The sequence below is a fragment of the Gallinula chloropus genome (genome assembly GCF_964237585.1).
Source record: "Gallinula chloropus genome assembly, chromosome: 3".
Taxonomy (NCBI): Eukaryota; Metazoa; Chordata; class Aves; order Gruiformes; family Rallidae; genus Gallinula; species Gallinula chloropus.
Window position 1 is genome coordinate 38,783,474 of NC_140087.1, and position 23,381 is coordinate 38,806,854.

Consider the following 23,381-nt stretch of genomic DNA (forward strand, 5'->3'; position numbering starts at 1 on the left):
CATGAGGAATGTGATCACACCATTTAAACCCCAGCCTGCGTGTCACGTTGTCCTATTTTGATATATTGCATTTATGAACTCTGTGCTGCAATTACACGCTTTTTGGCATGATATTTTGAAGTTAGTCAATCCCTTTAACCTAGAATGCAATTTTTTTTCCTTGTTTTTCTTGTTTGCTTATGTTCAGCTTCTGCTGATTTCAAAAGGTTCAAATTACTTAAGGTCTTTGACTGGAGTTGCATATTTATTCACAGTTTCAGAAAGAGTAGTAAATTATTGCTCACAGGGTCAAAAAAAACCCCACAACACAGCCCCCTATTTAAAGGTAATCTGTGGAGCTCACTTTCTGCATTGCATCTCACGCTGACGGAGCCTGTGTGTGAGAGAGAGAGAGAGAGAAGAATGGAGACATCCAGGAAGAAATTTGCTGATGTCATAGAGAAGGCAATGGTTGCTGCTGACATGATGGATCGTGACAAACTGCTCTTTTCTTACAAGGGGATTCTCTACCCTGCTTCATTTTGCAGTCCTGAAGTATTCAGAGCTATGGAGTCCTTCGAAGTCAGAAGTGATGATATCATTTTGGCAGGATACCCTAAATCTGGTGAATATAGTTTGTTTTCTTCATAAAGTTGTGTAATGACAGATAAGTAGGTTTGCACTAAATATATATTATATGATATATAACTTTTCACAAAATTTTGTGAAGAAAATTTTGTTCTTAAACACAACCAAGTTAATGATGAAGGGAAGTTTTTAAAATACTAAGAAAAAGACATCTGATTTTTTTTTAGCATATATAGGTTTTTGTTGTCTTTACTTTTTATAGTTATGCAGTTAAATGCACAATTTAGAATTAAAATGCATGGATTAAAAAGCAGAGTTAAAAAAATGTATCTCCTGATATTGCAGGATCTCCTCTCACATTTTTTATTTTTAAAATTAACAGCTTTGTATTTCTATACAAAATGGAGCTTTTGGTGCCTTCACATGCCATGCTGCATACTCTTTCTTTCAAATAGATGTCAAGAATATCTGAAATCCATAGCTATAAAAAATTATTTTTGTAACACTTGATCACACTGATCTTTGCTTATTGGGAAATCAGGGGGAGATCCTTGCTCATTTTATGCGTTTACATGGCATCTTTCCTCCTTCAGCCTGAAAGCACCCTATCAGAGCTATAGGTTTGGAGTAGATGCATCTCATATCCTTTTTAATGTACCTGTTTCTATCCTCCAGCAATTGGATTCACACCATCCCACAGCAGATAGTCAATGTTGATGGAATTATGAAGTTTTTGCTTTCTTTTTGAAGAAATGTTATGCACCAGGAACCCAGTGTTAACTGTAGGAACCCAGTGTCCAGAAGTCAGTAAATGATAAACTAGAGATGGGAGCTCTCTACAGGCTCTTTTTTATGCTTTGAATAAAAATATAATAAATGTGTGTGGGGAATGTCACTTCAGAGAATTTTTGCTTATTGGTAAAGAAAATGAGCACATACAGCATGATTTTCAGATCTAGTTCTGTGTTGAAGTTCCGTGATCCATCTTTCCTCCCAAGATAATCCTGTGCAGCACGTCAGGAAACATAGATAATATACCAGATTTTGACAGGCAGGTTTGCCACCCCAATGTCCCTTATATTTGTCCCAGTAAAAAAACCCAAAAAACAAATGCATATATATTTAATGAATGCATGTTTTCTTATTTGAATCTTACTGGTTCATCTCCTTTGTTAGTTAATTTACAATATCCAAGTTAATTTACAATGTTGGAGAAAGAGCAAATGTCGTACCATGAGAGACGACTCTGAATAGTCAGCTGTGATTGTATCACATGAAAGGAGACCAGGCAACTCACCTGGTGGTACTACCTTCCTCTCATCTTCCCTGGCAAATTCATTTCTGTTTACTCCAGAGGTTTTACAAACAATTCTGTATTTTTCCCCTTTCAGGCACAAACTGGGTAGGTCAAATCTTAAATGATCTGGTAGCCATATTTGAAAAGAAAACACAGAATAAAGCAGGCAGCATGAATGATGAAGAACTAGAAGAATTCCCCTACCTTGAAGTCGGAGATACTGGGAAATATGAGGTGGGCACAGAATACATATGAAAGCTGTCAGATGTTTGTGCTTCAAGTGCTGAATATATGGTGGGTGATATATTCCATTGTTTCATCAGAGCTCTCCCGCTTCTCTGGTTGTGGCATCTGGTCAGGATGGATCTCATCTGCATTGCCAAATGCTGAGGGATAAATGGACACTAAGAGGGCTTGAGAGTAGCACATACTTATTGAATAAGCAAGGACTGAAGAAATTCAACATAGCATATTTAGTGAATGTCAAGTACCAAAATACTCTTTTACCAGCTCTTCCTCTTCAGTCCTTCTCTGTCTCTCCTCGAGATCCTTCAGCTTTCACATACCCCAAGTCAGAGTCTGCATCTTACCTTTAGATATGATCCCTTGTCAATCAGAACATATTAAATTACCACTGAAGAGAACTAGCAATGGATAATATTTTTCCAATTGCTCATTCAGAGGGGCTTTTGAAGATTAGAGCTATTCAGAGCAGTCCACTCAAATCCCAGGATAACACTTGTTAAGTATTCCTATCAGCCAGCAACTGTTGATAAGTGGAACAAGGCAATATTTTATCATAGGCTGATGGAAAGAATACTTGTTCTAACTGTCCACTCTTCTCCTTTCAATTATTGAAGCGAATGAATAGATTACCTTCTCCAAGAATTATATGCACTCATCTCCTTCCTGAAAATCTTCCCAGGTCTGTCTTCAAAAATAAAACTAAGGTGAGTGCTGATTTTAGTGTCTGAAAACAAACACACCTGCAGATAATTTTAAGAGTGTTTAGTATTTTTCTGCCAATTTTCAGAATCATACTTGAGTTTTTAGCCTGGCTATTTCTTCAGGCCTGTTTAAGTGCTGCCATTCATCTCATTTAATCTCAGTTCATCAGCAGTAAGATGCATGTTGACACAATTTCTTATGGGGTTGTCACAAATTAGGGCTTCGGTGTGTCATGTTTCAGAAAGAATTTGTATTTTTGTGGTAGTTCGCTACTATCTAATGATGAATGATGCTTGTATTGAGCAAAATATACTTAGATTCTGCATGCTTATTTGGTTAATCTGTAAAAGATATTTTATTAATTACAGGCAATCATCTTCACAAGGTACTGAAGCAAAGTGAAATCTTCCAACTTCTGAACTTAGAATGAAATTGCTACTTCTGCAAATAGTAAACAAGATACTAGAAATTTCCCAAACTGCAATTATAAGATATATTACCATTTTCATTATGCTATAATTTGTTACGTCTTTGTCTACAAATGAAATATTTTCATTTTTTTCTAGATATTGTTGCTGCTTCGCAATCCAAAAGATGTAGCTACATCTTTTTACCACTTTTCCAATGTCATGTCTCCTCTTCCCTCCTATGATACCTGGGATGATTTCTTTGTAGCATTCATGAATAAGAAAAGTACGGTATATTCTTCTGTCTGTGTTGATTATTAAACGCTTTGACTTTGTCTAAAAACCTTGCACTTTGTACATCAGCTTCTATAGGATATTTTGGGTTACAGTATAAAAGCAGAGACTAAAGACAGAAAGTTATAAATTTGAACTAAAGTTTTCAGTACTTGTCTTACTCTTTGAGAATAAATCCTTTTCAAAACTGCACTTCCACCACCTGTTCTAGCTTGCACACACTGTGGTTTTCTCTGAAAGGAGCGGTTCCTCCTTATTGCTATCTTGCAATATATTGCTATCTTCACCTCTCCTCTCCAGTGTCCATCATCTTGTGCCCACACAGATGTCTGAATGCCTAGATGCCAAATTAGACCAAAGGAATTATTTGGACTAGGTCTAGTGCATTAAAAAAGAAAGAAAATAATCGCACTAGTTGAAACTTGCATAAACTCTTCAGTTTGGCATATCACATGGCCAGTAGAAGGGAGGGTTAGATGAGTTTTTAATCTGGATTAAATGGTTTGAGTACTGATAGCTCTTTGGTGGACTCACATCTGTCTCAAAATACTAGCAAGTATATACTGTGCTGATTTATAAATTGCATCACATGTCTAAGATGTGTGCATGTGCCAGAACAGCCTGGAGCAAAACCCTGTAATTCCCACAGAAGGGTGTAAATTCTGGCAAATGCATGATTAATAATAGGTATGGCTGAGGAATGAATTTAAGGAGTAAGAGTTGGTTTATTTCATAGGAGCTTGTCTTATCTTCATTTATGCTTCATCTTAGGATTCTTTCATTTTATTTAGTGCCCTGGGGATGCTATTTTGAATACCTTTCTAAATGGAACAAATATGCTGCTGATGAAAATGTCATGCCAATAACTTACGAAGAGATAAAAGAGGTAAGGATAGCAATATTTACAAATACTTTATACTTCAGAGACCACTTTTTCCTAACCCAATTAACCGTTATACTCCTGTAGTGTATTCAAACAGTGTGATATTGTATGAGATATATTCTTGCTTTAAGGGCAGGAAAGGTGAAGTTCAAACTTAAAAGCCTTTTACAAATTTTGTTTATGAATATGATTGTTGTTTTTATTTTAGCTGTGATGTAAGACCTGTAAATAAATATCTCCAGGAGTTTTTAAGGTTAATTATTATATGTGCAGATTTTGCTCAACTGTAAATCAGGTACTATCTTTTGTGATCTATATGAAGACAACTCATATCCCTTTTGAAATAATTGTGGAGGTATGTACCACTCCAGTCTTACTTAGCTCTATGAATATTCTGTATGTGCAGCCAGCAGAGAGATGTAGGGGTGCGCAAACACCTCAGGAAGCAGTGTAATTTGTTCAAATGCCATGTGGTGTGATACATTCCTCTTTTCAGAATCCAGCCCTGGCTGTGAAAAACATAGCTACTTTCTTTGGGATTCCCCTGACTGAAAAAGAGATTCAGGGTGTGGTAGACAGGAGCAGCTTCCAGTCAATGAAGAAGAACTCGCAGAAGACCCATGGAGCATTTGGCAACATCTTCTTCCGCAAAGGTAAGAAGCTCTAAGAGGTCAAGAGGTAGAAATTGTATGCTCTCAAGAACCTGAGCCACCCATCCTTTGCATATTAGCATGACAGTATCAATCACTGCTACACTTGAGAAGACTAGTCAAGGAGGACTGGTGAGGAAAAGACCCAGCAAGGCTCTGGCAGCAGGCTGCAGCCAGAACAGGAGAAGCAACCGCATAGAGCACATGTTAGAGGTCCACAGATGCCTGGCAGGAAGGAGGAACTGTCTCGAGTCTGAACTCCTTTCTATCTCTGTGCCAAGATCACTGATTCTTCAGCAATTACAGGTTGACCTAAGCAGGCAAAACTGGGCCAAACTCAGCCTGAGTGGCATGATGACACTTTTTTGGAGAGTGTAGGATGTTCTGAAAGGGCCAATGCCAGCACTCACAAGTTAAAAGTAAGCCAAGTATGCAAGAGTCAGGGACACAGAGAAGGAGAAACAGAGGGGAACTACTTTTGCACTGTAGCATAGGGGATGTAGATTTAAGAGGGCCAACCATGCTGTTAGAATCTATTTCTGTGTTTTGCGTTAAAGAATTCACTGGATAAAAATCTGAGCTGCCAAGGGAGTAGAAATCCAGCTCTGCTTCCTTCCAGATGATTCTTAATCAAGCTTTTACGATCTTCTACCTTGTCAGTGATAACTGATTGGAGTAGGGAGCTGTAGGGAAACAGGACTTCAAGCTGCTTTTTTGGACACAGTCACCTGAAGAGGAGTACATTCTTTTGCATTATAGCAGTTTCACAGATCTGTACCTCCATTGACTTCACAAAATTATTTTGGTGTAAAAAATGAGTGAAGTTTTATCTTGAAAAATGGACTGACTCCATTTAAGGTACAGTGGACAGATCTATAAAATAAAAAAAAATAAAAATCTTGTTTTTCAAGAGTTTCTTTGCTTCTTTGAAGGTGATGTAAGTGACTGGAAGAATCTTTTCAATGAAGATCAGAATAAGAAAATGGACAAAGCATATGAAGAACGTGTAGGAGGGACTATTCTGGGAACAAAGTTAAAGTATGACATGTACTGTAAAGCCTGAAGAGTAATGACATGTGGTTTGAGCAAGAGCTTCCCTATGCACTCTCAGATCATCTGAATGCTATATACTAGAAAACTAGATCAAATGATCCAAGTACTTTAGTGTTACTGTAATAATCACACTGCAGCAGCCTTTACAGTGACAATGCTGAATAAGGACCTTTTGTTTTAAAGGTAAGATCTTTGGCTTGCTTGGGCTATGCTCAATAAGATGGCAGCTGGCCATATTCACATAAACTTAACAGCCCTGTTTCAGTAGCTGTCATCCCTTTTCTCTTTCTAGACAAACTCAGGTCTTTCTAGGGTACTTAGAGTTGTTTAATATGTAGATTCCTTCCCCACCCCACCTCTCTGCCCAAAGGTTTCAAATCAGGCAATGTCACAGAAAAGATGACAAGCAAAAATATTCATTAATAACAAATGGTATTTTTCTCATGACTTCAGCACAACCTGAATCAAAGCCAGAGGGAGGAGAATGAAGGGGAATGGGAATTTCAAGAATGATTTCAGATTACGGACTGGTGTTAATAGGAAAAAACTACTCAGAGGCACTGCTTTTATAGAATCAGAGAACAGCCCAGCTTGGAAGGGACCTTGAAAGTTCATCTGGTCCAAGCTTTCATCAGTAAAGGGGCCAAAATGAGATTACTGCATCTTGAAAACCTCCAGTGATGAGGATTCCACCACATCCCTAGAGATGAATAATTCCAGTTAATAGTTGTTCTCACTGTGAAGAATTTTTCTTGTATTTAGATAAAATCTCTCTTGGTGCAACTGTATCCCTTGTCTTCTCCATGTGGCTCCATGTAAACAGAAAGTCTCCATCCTCTTTGTAGCTACCCTTTAAGTACTGGAACACTGTGATGAGTTCCCCCCTCAGCCTCCTTATCTTTGTGGCCCTTCTTTGGGCTCCCTCCAGTCTACCTGTGCCCTTTGTGAATTGTGGTGAACAGAACTGCACATATTACTCCGGTTGTGGCCTGAGAAGTGCTGAGTTATGTATAACCAGGAATAATTCTCTTTTTATGTCACAAAAATCCCAAACAATTTTCCTTTTAATATCATGTATATTTGCACTTGCTCCCCTGAAAATTGTTTCTACCTGTACAAAGGTTAGTAAAAAGCAAAATTACTAAGTTAATATATTTTTCTTGTGTTTGAAGGGAGTCCTTAATCTATATGCCTATGCACCACTTCTAAAACATGCTTTTATGTTTTCTACACTTCAGACATAAAACAGGAAAATAAAATGTCGTGAGTACAGAAGATGATGTACTCTTACAATAAAACTACAGGCAGCATTCCTTCTGTTCATTCTTGATTCACATATGTGTCTACAGTTAAGATTTAAGTTAAATTCATACTTAAATAGATTAATTTCCATAACTGGAAATTCTCTGGAACTTCAAGATGCCAAATTTCACTGAAACTGGTTCTACCAAGAAAATCGGATTGCAAAGGCGACGGTACAAAACATTAATCAGCCCTTTCGTACCAGGACTGGTGTTCAGCACTGCAGACACGGTATTTCAGACCTGCCCAGGGACCAACTGCACTTCAGCCACCTGTTCTCCAGCAAAATAAGGTTCTTTAGTTGAATTAAAACCTGACCACCTCCCCCAATTTATAGACCTGTCACTTGAGCAGATAAGAATTAAAAATAAAAGATACGCTAGAAAAGAATAAAGTATTCAGTGGCTTTTGGCTTAATTATTCTTATAGCTGGTTAATTCTGCCTGTACATGTAGAAACTGAGTTTTGAAAGCAAATAGGAATGTTAGAAATAATACATAAAATATTTATGAAAAAATGGATTCAAAAGTCCTGACACAAGCCATCTTTGAACAACTAGAAATTACCTATAAGAAGCCAGAAAGATATCAAATGCCTGGAGGAGGTAATATGTAATAGCTGTGTTTAAAAATGTGAGAAAGAAGAATCACATTGGAGCAGTCACATTAACTTGATACTTGGAAATTTCCTAGCAAAAATGAATAAGCAACCAACCATGAAACATTTTGAGGATAATAAGGTGGTAAGTATAAACCATGTCAAAGTTTGCAGTCCTTTAAAATATAACTTACATCTTGAATAAGGCACTGACAGAAGATACAGTATAGGACAGCATCAGAGAGGTTCTGAAATGATACAACAAAAGAAACACAATCTAGATCAACAAATTTATGGCTTCATATGTGGAGATGGAAAATTAAAAATGTGGTTATAGAAATGAAAGTACTGAAAGTAGATTTGTGAGCCTAGAAATTCATACAACAGTGACAAAAGGCATCTGGAAGCAGGGCCATCAGCAGCAACACTTGCAGGAATACCCACTTATTTACGTGGCTGTTATGAAGTTGTTTGCAATAGCATGCTTGTGGTCAAACTGTATATACTGGATGACATCAAAATTGGAAGGACAATTAAAGCAATATCTTTTAGTGGTGAGTCCTGTTCATATTCAATATAATCCTTAACACTAGTGGACAGATTAATATCTGTATCATACAATTGACTGAAGTCTGGGGACCAGGACAGAGGACTGAAAGTACTGGGAACCTGGGCGAACAATTCAAAACACCAAAACAAATTGAGAAGGATGGCAAACACAAAGTTCAGTAAAGGTAATTGTAAAAGGCTACATTTAGGAAAGAGAAACCAAAGGGATGATGGGAGCAAACCAGTCAAGCAGACATGAGGAATCACACTCGGCAAGGACTAACATGGTGAGAGTGCTGGGGGAAAATGAAAGATCTTACTCTGGTCTACAGTAACAGGAGGATCATACCCAAGGCACGGGCAATAATAATTCTTACAGCTTGTGGCTGCAGGTCAGGCTAAACTGCAGAATGTTGCTTAGGGAGGCTGCAGACCAATTTAAGGAAGCATCTGACAGGGAGAAGATATGCATCCTTGATACATTAGCAGGACAGGGGGAGGACTAGAAAGTCACCTTAACTCCTTTCTAGATCTATACTTGTAGTCATATTGGAATATGGCAGACAAGCTTTCCATGTGCTTACTGATCCTGTCTGTGCTAATTCTTCTTGCATTATTGAAATTGTCTTTGAACACTACAGTTTATGAAACAGGTAAAACTCTACCAAGACTGACTTCCTCATGTAATATTTTTTCCCCAATTTAGATCCACACCAGGTTTTTGAGTTACATTCTGTGCTCTCACTGCCTGACTCCTATTGCAAGTTCATGGCAGCTCTTGGGTTTTCAGGCACTGATACTGTAGAAGAGCATTCACTTGCAGTGAGGCCTCCCAGGCACACTGGGCATTGAAAAGTAAATAAGAGTAGCACATTTACTAAAGAAGGAGAAATTGTTGATCTACAAAAAAAATTTACCCTTACAGTATCTTTTGATGAGAGATTACATAGGTAGTTGTTACTGAATCTGGGACAAACCTCTGGGAAGGCTGGGTCCTACACTGCTCACAAGCCAAACACAAGTGCTGTGGGTAATTCCTCAAGTAATGCTATTACATCATCCCTACTCTATTGAACTGATTGGATTAAAACTAATCGGGGAAACACCTAAACTAAACAGTAGACATACCCTTGCTGATCTGATGGAGAACCAGACCATGACCGGTTTCGGAAGTTAACCCTCTGTTGTATCACACCAGGGCTAAGGGTTCAGTCCCTTTCTGCCCTTACAATCCTTGGCCAAAAGACAGAGCTATCCAGAGCAGCAACACCTCACGTGCTTTTGCTCTTTTCGAGACACTCTGTGGGCCCTTGTATGCTGTGGGGTAAGGAGATGGTAGAGGGGAAAACATAAAAGGCAAGCTGCCATGTCATAAAGTGAACGTAGGCGAGGAGACTTGGTCAATGAGTAACATTTTGAGGGGGTAAAAAGTAAGAGGAGGTGAAGGCAGTGATTGTGAGAATCAAAACCTTGGAAATCTCTTTTCAAGGTAAGACATAGTTGACTGAACAATAGCAGCGATTTTCAAACTTTATCACTGCTAGATCCTTACCAATTGTCAAAAAGTATCTTTCTTTCTGATCTAGACTTGTCTGTTACCTATAATTCCTGAAACTATATATTTCTACCTATGAGGATGTTTGCATTGTATTTCTATTTGCTTTAAAGACCATGAAGAAACCAGAAGAATTATACTTCACCATATCCCACCTCACATCCTTTCCCCAATCCATTTTCCAAAACAGAGCTATGGGAAATATTCTCTTTGTGTTGTACTGCAAATGCTCCTGCCAACTGCAATTCCATCGAAGGCAGATTTTGATGTAGATGAATTGTACAACTCAGACTTTTCCTGGGGGATGATGTGAGCTGCACCACAGTCACACAGTCTCCCTGTGGGGACAGCTGCTTACTCCGAGGCACTGGGCTGCTGGGCAGACAGCACTGGGACTGGGAGTCCCAACACCCTCAGTACTCCAGGTTCTCCCGATCCTCTCCATATAGACTGGGCTGCTCTGAGCCCTCACCTCTGTGGCTCCTGACCTGCCTGCCAGGTGTCTGTGACAGCATCCAGGGTCGACTCATGAGCAAAGATCAGGGTCCAAGGGTTAAAGGAACTAGAGGCACCAGTGTCAGGAGATAGCAGTTAGCTTTCATGTCAAGGTGTTATAGTGATCTGGCTCCCTCGGGATTCAGGCAGCTGGCTCTAGAGGCAGGAGGAAATCTGTTATTTTCTTGATGATCTGACTCTTTGTTATGAGCAAACAGGAGGAGATTTCACTTTGCAACTCAGAGTAAAACACATGGACAGGAAATAACAAAGCTGGTAGAAGGCATAAGATACGAATGGTGTTTCCAGTTTTTAATAAATAAAATAGCACTGCTAGAGAAAATATATTTCCAATAAAATGGTCTTGTTTGATGGTTCTGCATTTTGGGAGACCAGAAAAATAATTTTAAATGTAAGCAATCTTGAAGGTCTTAAAGTTGTGCTTTGGATTTGACACCTCCTCTTGCTTAATTAAGCTTGTGTATAGGTTTACTAAGTGTCTAACATCCATTTACAACAAAACAGATGAGGGTGTGATACACAGCAGTGTGTTTGATATATGAGTAGTGAACAAGACTCATATTATATTCAAGGATGTGAACGAAAGAGAGAAAGATTCAGGGTTATTCAGCCTTCCTATATTGCATGTCTCTGTTGGAATGCTCTGTGGACATACCTATTTCTCCATCTCAGTACTCCTTATCTTCTAAAAAGGCATCATCCAGAATACCAACAACTTCCCCACCAAGAACAATTTCACCTGAAGATTAAATTATGGACATGTAGAGAGAAACAGAACTGAAGTCATATAGCTAGGCTTTGATTCATGGTAATGCAGAACATAAGTATTATTTACTCTCCTGTAGGATTTGGTGAAGTGAAAGTGTCAAATGTTTGTATTTAATCATAAGAAGTATGGCTTAGTTGGTACTTGTCCTTAGCTCTGGAGATATTGCCTGAAGCAATGACATTACAGAGACTGACTGCAGGGTAGAGCCACCATTGGCAAAGAAGTTGCACCCTTGGATGTGTAGCCATTTGTGGACTTAATAGCAAGCTAGGATGAGATCTACTGACCACACCTTCACTACATGTTGATTGGTTTGCAAATTGCACTGCATTGCTTGCCAGTTAAAAAAATATCCTTTCCTGGTCTTTCTTTGGTTTCATTTAACAGTTTGAACATCATTAGTTGTTGCCCCAGTAGATTCCTGTTCCCAGTATCAGCAGCGGCAGAGACTCTGTCTCTCTTGTCAGTCTCCAATCCCGTAGTTTCGAAAGGAGTTACCAGAATACAGAGTTAATCAGTAACTTTTACCTTCATACCTGAGTGAATGCCTGTCTCATTTGGTAGTGTGTTGCATAAAGTTTTCCTGCACTGTGGGAAGACAGCCTGTATCTCTGTGCTTGGAAAGAGATCCACAGGGTTACAAACATGAGCAGAAATAGAGAAAGAGTAATTGAAATAGTGGAAAATACTTTTTCACAGAGTGAAAAGATTCCTCCAGAAGACATGCTGTTTTCCTACAGAGGTATTTTATACCCTGTTACACTTAGCAGCCCAGAAACTTTGGAAGCTCTGAAATCCTTTGAAGCCAGGAGCGATGATGTGATTCTAGCAGGCTATCCTAAAACAGGTGAGTGGTGTTTTCTTAATAATTAGGCAAGTACACGATGTTGCAATCCGGAAGTTTGTGTCATCATTTAACATGGCAATAATTACCTGAGAAAAACTTGTGGTGACACCAGGCTTCATAGGATAACAAATTTAAGTTGTAAGGGACGTCTGGAGATCAAATAATATAACCCCCTGCTCAAAGCAGGGGAAAGACCTTAACCTTCAATGTTAGGTTTGGTTGCTAAAGGTTTGGTCAAGAAGAGTTTTAAAACTTTGAGGGTGGAGGTTCACCAATGTGGTGGGTTGACCTTGGCTGAATGCCAAGTGTCCACCAAACTGCTCAATCCACTCCTCAGCAGGATAGGAAGGAGAAAATAAGAATGAAAAAAACCCTTGTGGATCAAAATAAAGGCAGTTTAATAAAGCAAAAGCCACAGTGCTTTTAATAAAGCAAAGGAAAACAAAACATTTATTCTCTGCCTCCCATCAGCAGGGAATGTTCAGCCACTTCCCAGAAAGCTGGACTTCAGTAGGCATAGCAGTTGCTCTGAAAGACAATTTTAATAGCAGATGCCCTGTTCCTCCTCTTTTCTCTTAGCTTTTCTTGGTGAGCAGACATCCTGTGGTATGAAATATCCTTTTGGTCAACTTTGAGTCAGCTCTTCTGGCTGTGCTTCCTCTCAAGAACTTGTCCACACCCAGCCTACTTCTGGAGTGGGATGTTGGAGAGACAAAATTGGTGCTGTGGCAGTGCCGCTCAGCAATAGCCAAAACACTGGTGTGTTATCAACACAGAGCAGGGCACTATGAGGGATGCTATGGGGAAGATTATCTTCATCACAGCCAGACACAGTACAACCTTCCAATTGAAATCTATTGCAAAATTTTCCCACTAGTGTTTTTTCCAGGTTTGGTTTTTTGGTTGGTTTGTTTGCTTTTTCATTTCTATTCAGTCAGACATCCCCTTGTTGTGGTTTGTATTATGCCCCTTTTTTAATTTCTGGGGCAATTTTCCAAAGATTTGGCTCTGTCTTCATCATAACCTCCAGCAGTGGAAGTGAGATTCCCACCGCTTTATTTTTTTTTTCCTCTCCAGCCTGAGCAAACCAAGCCTTTCTATGCATTTCATTTGCTCCAGCATCCAGTGATTTCACGAGGTTCAGCAGGACTCTCTTCAGATTCTCAAGATCACTTGTGCTTCAATGCAGAACAGCACACAATATTCGAGTGGTGAACTCACTAAGCTAAGCTTGGTGCAGATGGTGGCAGGAACCTGACGGTCTGGTGATTTGGTTGATGACCCCTTCTGCTGCCATTTATGGAAGTCTAGCTGGGGGTTGGGAATGAGGCCAAACTGTGCTGATCATGAAGAGACCGTAAACTGAAGCTGGTTGGGAGGAGGGAAAAGGGTGTTCCAAAAGACAGCAATGGAAGGAGAGCAGAAACAGCCAAGGGATGATTCAGTTGGCCCTGTGGTGGGACCACCACTGCATCTTGAGTAATTTCCACAATGACTAGTCTGAGGTGACCAAAATGTGCCAGAGTTGGAAATAAACAATAGAGATCTGCTTCTGTTTCTGCTGATGGGATGTGCTTCTGGGGCAAGCAGGGTAGCATTCCACAACATCTGGCTGAAAACTCTGTCCCTGATAGATTTTGGGATGCCCTTAAGGATAATTTCCAACTGTTGTGGTTCAACCCCAGCCAGCAGCTAAGCCTGAATGGGGGAGAGAAACACTCATGGGTTGAGATAAAGACAGTTAGGTAAAGCAAAAGCCATGTGTGCAAGCAAAGAAAAATAATAAAGGCAGTCACCACTTCCCATTGGCAGACAGATGTTCAGCCATCCCCAGGAAAGCAGGGCTCCATCATGCGTAACAGTTACTTGGGAAGACAAGTGCCATCACTCTGAACATCATGCTCTTTCTTCTTCCTCCTTCTTCCTCCACCTTTTACTGCTGAGCACAAAAATGTATGGTGTCATATATTCCTTTGGTCTGTTGGGGTCAGCTGTCCTGGCTGTGTCCCCTCCCAGCTTCTTGTGTACCCTCAGCCTATTTGATGTCAGGGAGATGTGACAAGCAGAAAAGGCCTTGAATCTGTAATCACTGCTCAACAGTAATTAAAAGATCCCTGTATTATCAACTCTGTTTTCATCACCAGTCCAAACCACAACTCCATGCCAGCTACTATGATGAAAATTATCTCTGTCCCAGTCAAAACCAGCACACTCATTTCTTGACAGACTTGGGTACAATATACTGGTATCTCTATCCTTTCAGGAACCAACTGGCTTGACCACATATTAAAAGAGCTGGAGTCAACAGATGCCAAATATACAGAAGAAGAAATGAAAGAGAGAATAAATGCTGAAAAGAAGCTAGAGACATTTCCCCGTCTAGAATTTGGAGATCCTGGGATATATGAGGTTGGTAGGAACTGAAAATATTAGCATTGCTCTTCTTATAGGTAATAATAGCTGCAAGACAATGGCTGATCTCACAGGTAATGGAGACTTTAGAGACTTAACAATAGCTATGGTGTGCACAGGTAGCATGTGCTTTGCCCTTGGTGTCCTGACATAAGGGCCTTCAAGCACAGACAATGCTGAGGAGCCACAGGGAGCTCCAGCCCTGGACTCAGTGGGTAAGACCTTTCTCTTGGGTGCCGTGTCCTCATGTCTGTCTCATATGAAATGGTGCTCTCTGGCTAGCAGAAGCCTACAGCACAAGTGTACCCCTGCAGGTTTTCCAAGGGGCAATAGCTTTCTCTGGTCTTGCCTTTTCTTATTAACTCACAATTCCTGAAAAGGCACATGGCACCGAATAAGATACTTCTTGTCCTGTCACATATCCCCAGCTCCCTCAGCTATTCCTCATATGGCTGGAGGGCAAATCCTATGAGGAGTGGCTGAGGGAGCTGGGGATGTTTAGTCTGGAGAAGAGGAAGCCAAGGGGAGACCTTATCACCACCTGCAACCACCTGAAGAGAGGTTGTAGAGAGGTGTGCGATAGTCTCTTCAGCCAGGTGACAGAAGATAGAACAAGGGGAAATGGCATGAAGCTGTGCCAGGGCAGGTTTAGATTGGATGTTAGTGTTGTGGTTTCCTGACCAAAAACCAGGACAGTTAGGAAAAAAATATTACTGAAAGAGTTGTCAGGGCCTGGAACAGGCTGCCCAGGGAGGTGGTTGAGTCACCTTCCCTGGATGTGTTTAAAAAAGGGTTGATGAGGTACTTAGGGATATGGTTTAGCTTAGGACAGGAATGCTTGGACTTGATGATCTTAAAGGTCTTTTCCAATCTTGTGATTCTGTGATTCTTCCTACTTGCTTTAAAGAGGATGAAGAGACTGCCTTCCAGAAGAATTATATCAACCCATCTTCCACCTCATCTCCTGCCCCCATCCATTCTCCAAAGTAAAGCTAAGGTGAGTCTTCTCTTTGCGTCAGACTGCAAAAGAGCTTCCACCCCAAATTACCTTGCCTCTGCCTGTGTGAGATGTGTTTTCTGCACTTTCACCTGGGCTGGTCAATGCATAGGCACAAACCCAAGGTTGAAGAGGCAGAATGCTGTGTGCTAAAGCTGTGAAAAAACATCCTCTCCCAGCAGCAGTTTTGTTGACTCAAGAGGTTACCATCAATGGGCTTGTTGCTGGGTGTCACTGCCCCTTCAGTTCTCCTTCAGAAAGATGCTTCCAGGATTGTGTTGGAAAACTGAACAAGGCAAACAGTTAACTTGCTTCCAAGATCAGGGTGTCTTTGGAAAGCCAGCCACAAGTTGGAGCTAAGATAGTCTTCAGTGGGAATTGCTGCAGAGAGAAGCAAGGGTGTACCGGCAGCCTGCTTGTGGGTCTCCTATTCAGTAGCCCATGATCTCATTTCTCTCAATTGTAAATATCTCAGTATATGAGGTTCAACAAGGCTCAGTGCCACCTCCTGCATTTGGGTCACAACAACCCTGTGCAATGGTACAAGCTTGGGGAAGAGTGACTGGTGGAAAAGGACATGGAGGTGTTGGTTGACGGCCAGTGGAATATGAGCCAGCAGTGTGCCCAGGTGGCCAAGAAGGCCAACAGCATCCTGGCCTGTGTCAGAAATAACATAGTCAGCAGGACTAGGGAAGTACTCAGCACTGGTGAGGCTGCATCTTGAATACCATGTTTAGTTTTGGGCCTCACTACAAGAAAGACACGGAAGTGATGGAGCATGTCCAAAGAAGGGCAATGAAACTTGTGTAGGATCTAGAGGGCAAGTCTTATGAAGAGTGGCTGGTATTGTTTGGTCTGGATAAAAGGAGGTTCAGAGGAGACCTAAAGGGAGGTTGTAGTGAGGTGAGTGTCAGTTTCTTTCCCCAGGTAACAGGAAGAAATGGCCTCAAGTTGCAGCAGGAGAGGTTTAGATTGGATATTAGGAAAAAATTCTATACCAAAAGGGTTGTCAAGCACTGGAAGAGGCTGCTCAGGAAAGTTGTTGAGTTGCCATCCCTGGAGGTATTTAAAAGATGTGTAGATGTGGTGCTTAGGTACATGGTTTAGTGGTGGACTTAACAGTGTTAGGTTTACAGTTGGATTTGATGACTTTAAAGGTCTTTTGCAATCTAAATGATTCTATGATTCTATGTGATGTGTTGAGAAGATGGTGTTTCGGTCAGTAGCCAAATCAGAAGCAATTATGTGTTTTCTTCTTCCAGATCCTTGTGTTAGTTCGGAACCCCAAAGACACGGCTGTCTCCTATTACCACTTCTATAACAACATGCCACTGCTGCCATCATTCACGTCTTGGGATGAGTACTTTGCACACTTCATGAATGGGAAATGTACTTTGCCTTGTGTTCTCTGGAATTCATCCTTACATGGGGGCAGACACAGGACCCTGTGCATGGGAACCCTATCCCACAAACCTCACCAAAGCACTCCCAGGACAGGCATATTGGTCCTATTGTTGTAGGAGAAACAGGGAGTATCAGAAAATCAGAGTTTCTATTGTCTGTAACTCAGAATAGATAGCTCATGAGAAAGCTTTAGCCTGACTTTTCCATTCCTGCAACACAGCTTGTGGTTCAGTGCTACTTAATGGCCATAGCTGGGGGATCCTGCACTGACCTCAGCCAAAAGAAGAGCCATATTGAGCCAGTCACCACTTCATCATCCTGGGGCTACACTTAGAGACCTATCTGGACTGACTCCTCTGATTTGGTAAGAGTCTGTTTTGGGGAATACTCTACCCAACTCTGGCTCTTCTTTGTCTACAGTGGCCTGGGGATCCTACTTTGACCACTTAGTGGAATGGAACAAATACATCGACGATGAGAGGATCATGATGATAAGCTACGAGGAACTCAAAGAGGTGTGGCATCTCATTCGGCTCTTCCTTGTGCACCCCTCCTGATATGTATGGCTGAGAGGAAGAACAAACTCTTGTGTCAAGCCTGTTTTCCCCTTTAGAAGGGTTTGCCTCTCTGAGCTACTTTTCTATGTTTGGGGGAGGCCTATGGGGCAAGGCTACCTTCTGTGAAAGAGAATGGCCTTCCCTGTTCATAGAAGGAGTCATATCTGATCCAGGCACAGTTGCTTTTGGGAGAGAAGAAAAAGCCTTGAAGCTAAGGCCACAATGTGTGGGTTCTCTCTCTGTTAGAGCTCTTAGAATTCTTTGGTGACACTGTGGCAGACAGCCTCCTCTGCTGGGCTTTGCACCAGGTGCAGGCTCCATACCACAACCACGATGTCTTTTGTTTTCACCTCTGTGCAATGTTCCTTTGGCCAGGACCAGGTACTGGGAATGAAAGGGATTGCTGCCTTCTTTGGATTCTCCCTGTCTGAAGAAGATTTTTACAGAATTGCCAAGAAAACCAGTTTCCAAGCTATGAAAGAGAACTCCAAGGAAACACATGGAAAGTTTGGGGACATCCTCTTCCGGAAGGGTAAGTCTCTGCCTTCTAAAGCAGAACTCCAGAAGGAGTTCTGGGTGGATTTCCTCTCTTAGCCATGAACTCACTGGGCCGAATAGAAAGGACAAGTGTGGGTGAGTTGTCTCCTGTGGCACTCAGTAAAAAAAGCTTCCACTCTTGATAGGATTTGGGCACTGCTTGTGATAAATGTACCGGAGTGCTAGGCTTAAGGTCCTATGCCATTGCTTCCATGTTACTCTATTTCCCTGTGGCAGCCCTTTACTCAAATGAGGTGTTAAGGTGGTGGCTGATACTGGGCATGCAGCCAGCCCACCAGCAATGCTCCCTGCGGCCTGGCTGCATCCTTCATTTTTAATCTTTGCTACTTTGCCTCTCCCAGGCAATCAGACCTCTCAGGGGCATAAATCAAATCCATCTCACCTCACGTGAGCAATGATTCTGCTCCATTGTTGCCTAGGTATTCTCTCAGCAGCTGCTGCCACCTTCAGCTTCTGGTACTTCTTGTTGTACACAGGGGTTGTTGGGAACTGGAGAGACCTCTTCTCCAAAGCTCAGAATGAAGAAATGGACCGAAAATTTGAAGACTGCCTAGGAGGAACAAAGCTGGCTGCAAAGATGAAATACGATGTGTACTGCAAGGTTGGGAAATAAGCAGATGAGCAGCACGACAGCAAAACATGCTCCAAAGAAGAGAGCACGCTTGCCACACATACATTTGGATGTTTTCCCTCTCCCTTTCCATGTCTTACAACCCCAGCATTTGGGATTACCAGATACCTTTATGTTTTCTTTTAATCACTTAGAGAAATATCTTAACAGGTCATTTGAAGAAAAAATAGGGGAGGTAATGTTTAATCTCCATTACATCCACTTCATGCTCAACTCAAGAATTTTTTTCTTAGACATGAAAAGTATAAAATTGTGAGGTCTCAGGTAAATATAAAGAGTATTTTAGATATGATTTGACATTTGAGTTGTAACATCTTAAAGTTCGAACACTACTGAACTTAATAGCAATCTTCAAAGAACTGTGTTAGAAAATGCTTTATGTGACTCATTTTAAATGTGATGTGGCCAAGATTCAGCCCACTTAATTAGATGGTGAATGATGAGTAAGCTGAGAGATGTAGTGTAACTTTCAACTCGACAGGGGGAAAGGGCTTCTGGCATCTAAACCAACATTTTTCACAGAAATTATAGCAACATGACTTGGAGAGATGAGCTCAGACTCTCCTGCTGGTTAAAAGGATGAAACTGGATTTGATCATTAGGAGGTAATGTAATGGTTGCACACAAACACCCTGAAACAGCAGTAAAAGCCTTGGAGGGGACCTAAGTTCTTTTATTCTGTGAAGATTAATTCTTTGGAATGATTCCTCCATTTAGAAAGAAAAATAATTCAGAAATCAATGAATTATATTTCTTTTTGAGTAAGTTGTCATTCCAGACTGTTTTGCATGTTTTTCTACAGACACAGTCATCAGTCTTTTCTGATTTGTGATATCTCAGTTTCCCAACTGATGTTACCCAACTCTGCTTAAAGGACTTCTTTGTCCAGAGCTCTCAGTCTGTGAATGCTCATGGGTGTACACTCTGGAAACCTTGGCTATAATAAAACAGTGCCTTTATAAGATACACAGCTCTTTTTTTTTTCTTGCTTTTATAAAGTTTTATCTGTAGTCCATGGAACAATTTCTAGTTAAAGGTTTGATTTTTATTAATTTCCAACACCATTAAAGAAAAAGAAAATATTTCCCTTCCAGAAGAACAATATCAACCTCATGTCCTGCCCTAATTGTGCTTTTCCAAAGCAAGACAAAGGTGAATCTTCCTTTTGATTTAATCTAAAACTACTGAACTTAATAGCAATTTCATACAGATCTTCCATTTCCCATGTAAAATGTAATTTCTGAGATTATATGTAGGCTTTAGATGGGTAATTATTTATTTCTAAATGTGAAGGGATCAAATGCTGTTTACAGAGACTGTGGATACATTGCAGCTGCAATTATAATGGCTCTGTAAGTTACTGATGACTTCAGCTCATCCCTGCCAAACTCAATTGCTCCCTCAAATTTCTTGGGGAAGCTCTTCTCTGGCCTATTCCACCCAAATAATTCTGACCAAGATCTCTTTAAATTAACTGTGAAAGGACCTTGAGTTCTCCAAAGCTTAGAGGTGAGCCTGCCTGGATCTTTTCTTTGCAGTGGACACACAATAATCACTCAGAAGCTTGTAAACATCTTATGGCTACAATTAAGTTTAGCTAAACAAGGACAATAAATATTTAATATATGGAAACTCAGTTTCTTCTCAGTGTGAAAATAATAATAATATAACAGACCTTTTAATCAAATCTCCTTTCTCCTCACTGTTTTTTGTCTCAGACCAGCAACATTTCATGGCATTTTGTGTTGCAGCAGGCTCCACACAGGCTCAATATTCCTGAGAAATTTGAGCTAGTGGCTGCCCCAAAGGCTAGGCTTACTTCCCTCTTCTGACTGTAGTTGTCTGCTCCTTCTTTGCATGAGCTCTTGTGCTTGTCTGACACCCCAGCTTTTTGAAGCAGCATGAAACACTCAACTTTTGGTGGCAGTAAGCTGTCAGATTGTCCCAGATGTCTTGCACAACCTCACCCCTGGTGCCTCTGGGTCTCTAAGAGGAAATTTTTCTGTTGCTTCAGAGGCTTGGCTCTGTTATTTTCTTCATCCTTCAGTCATCTCCTAGTATCTGCTCTTGCTGCAGGCTTCCTGCTTGCTGGGTCACGCACCCATTCTCCAGATACTTTTCCCAACTCAGCCCTGTCCTTCCACCAAAGCAGACCAGGCAACTCCCTGTCTGGAGGGAACAGGGTGGTCACAGCACTGCACATGCATTGCAGAGGGCCAGCATCCCTCTGCCTCACACCTGGAAAGGGGCAGAAGTGCTGACTGGTTGTAGATAGGCTATAAGTTATGGTCTTTTAGTCTGTGGGGGGAAATGGACACATTTCTGTACAGATGCAGCTGTCTTCCTTTTTTACTTGTCCTCCTGGGGTGACTACTTCATGGCTTTATGAATGGGACTTTCTGTTATCTGGAAAGATATTCTGATTAATATTGTTTGCAGGTAAAAAAGTTGCAGCTAGAGTGAGCCTAGCTTTTTGGCAATGAATGTAAAATTGGAATGTGACCTTGTGTTTGGCAGATAGTCCATTTTCTGACACTGTGTTATTTATGTCTTTCCACCAGAAAAGTAGTTATGCAAACACTTCAGCCCTGGATTATCCCAGGTTTTGAAATGATTCTCATGTATTATTTTTAGGGTTCCAAAGAGACAGATGTGATGTGGTTCCGCAGCGAATCTTTCTTAGCAAATGACTGAAACTGTTTCATGACAGGAGCTGGTTTTGTGTGAGTTTTGGTGCATTTGGCTTCTTCTCTCTGCAGTACATGTTGGCTGCTGCAGCTGGAACCTCATGACGGGAATTATGGGAGGATTCTTGTGCCCCTCTGTACTGCTCAGCAACTTTCTGATGGCTTCTAAGAAGCAGATCTGGGCTGCCTGAGCAATTATTTATCAGAGAACTGATCTGCCCGGACTTCCAGGGTAAAAAAACGAGAGCTGAAACATCAGGACAGGTGGACACAGTCCTCAGACTTCTTGTTGGACAGTATTTTCTAGGCTTTATTTATTGTGGATGTGTAATCATTTGCAGCCTGTGCAAAGTACGTCAAAGCAATCAGACTGCTGTAACTGCCTGAAGACTTTCTTACATTAATAAAACCAAAACAAAACTCATTAAAAACATGTTAGCTATGTATGATTCAGTAATACCATCTTATAGACCTTGTATCAATTGAAAAATTTTCACCAGCTAAGGCTGGTATATGGTATGGACAGTTTAATTAATTTTTCTTGCTTACAATATGGAGAAAATATTGACTACCTAGGAGGCTTTGTTGTTACTATTTGTAAATATTCCAAAGACAAGACATATTGACTACTATATCCTGCATAAAATAGAGCACTACAATTGTTGAGTGGCTTTTTTTGAGGGGAAAAAGTGATAATATGACAAGAAAGATTGTTATAATGAAAAGAATCATACTATGTTCAAAAATGTTCAACATGTGCTTATGGGCATAAATTATGTTAGTAATACCACAGACAAGTGTGCTAAAACACCTGCAGAATTCAATTTGAAGGTTTATCCAGAATTGAAATATAATAAATCACCTCTGAGTATCCATACCCCTGCTATATAGAACACCTGCCTTCTATCTTATTCCTCCATAGTCAGCTTACAGTAAAGAAAAATTAATACAGCCAAAGAGTTGGGAACAATTGAGAATTCAATCTGTTTATTCCCCCCAGCTAGTGCCTGGACATTATTCTTCAGTGCCCCTCTCTCTTAATCCTTGTTTCACAGTCCACGTCCCACAGTTGAATATAAACCTGAGGTCATGAAGGGGAGTGGTGAATAATACAAAGAAACTGTTCTTTACGTAGTGCATCTTTACTTGCAGTGTTGCTGAGCGCTTTTTTGTCTTCAGCAGTGGCTTGGGAATTGTCTTGACTGTGCAGTTGAATGAAGTAGGCATTTCAGTGATGAATATACAAATCAATAAGCTATGAGGAATCAAAGGAATTGTTATTTATGTATAATATGTTATTTAGAGTAAAGCATATTTCAACTTTTGGTCAGATCATTACCTGCAATCATGTTGTCCTGGTTTTGGCCAGGTAGAGTTAATTTTCTTTTGGCAGCTGGTATAATGCTGTGTTTGGGATTTAGGATGAGAGCCATGTTGATAACACACTGATGTTTTCAGTTGTTGCCAAGCAGTCAAGGATGTCTCAGCTTCTCATGCTGCCCTGACAATGAGAAGGTGAGGTACACTAAAGAAGCTGGGAGAGGACACAGCCAGGGCAGCTGACCCAAACTGACCACAGGGATAGTCCATAGTATATGATGTTATGCTCCATTTATAACCGGGGGGTGGGCTGAGGGGTTGAGAGGCAGCTTGGGGCCTTGTGCAGCAGCAGAGGGTCTTATACAACATCGACCTTGGGGTGATGTCTGAACACCTGCCTGCCAATGGGAAGCAGTGAATGAATTCTTTGTTTTGCTTTGCTTGCATCTGTTGGCTAAGAGGCTGGGCAGTTTAGGGGGTCTTGCATAACAGCTGGGGGTCTTGTGCAACATTGACTTCAGGTGGAGAGAAATCATGCTGTTCATCACTTGTGTATATATTATTATTATATATTATCATTC

The 23,381-nt window shown here is 40.8% G+C and overlaps 1 protein-coding gene across 1 annotated transcript; it reads left to right on the forward strand.

Annotated features, from left to right (window-relative positions):
* The first annotated feature begins 293 nt into the window (after positions 1 to 293).
* On the forward strand, positions 294 to 19,759 carry LOC311189387 (uncharacterized protein). Its single transcript, XM_084261057.1, has 14 exons — positions 294 to 604; positions 1,959 to 2,098; positions 2,725 to 2,814; positions 3,379 to 3,505; positions 4,305 to 4,399; positions 4,893 to 5,049; positions 5,979 to 6,108; positions 11,966 to 12,234; positions 14,498 to 14,643; positions 15,554 to 15,643; positions 16,906 to 17,032; positions 17,468 to 17,562; positions 17,980 to 18,136; positions 18,639 to 19,759. Exons 1-14 carry the CDS (start codon positions 403 to 405, stop codon positions 18,773 to 18,775), a joined length of 1,962 nt encoding a protein of 653 aa, XP_084117183.1. The 5' UTR covers positions 294 to 402; the 3' UTR covers positions 18,776 to 19,759.
* Positions 19,760 to 23,381: the final 3,622 nt, after the last annotated feature.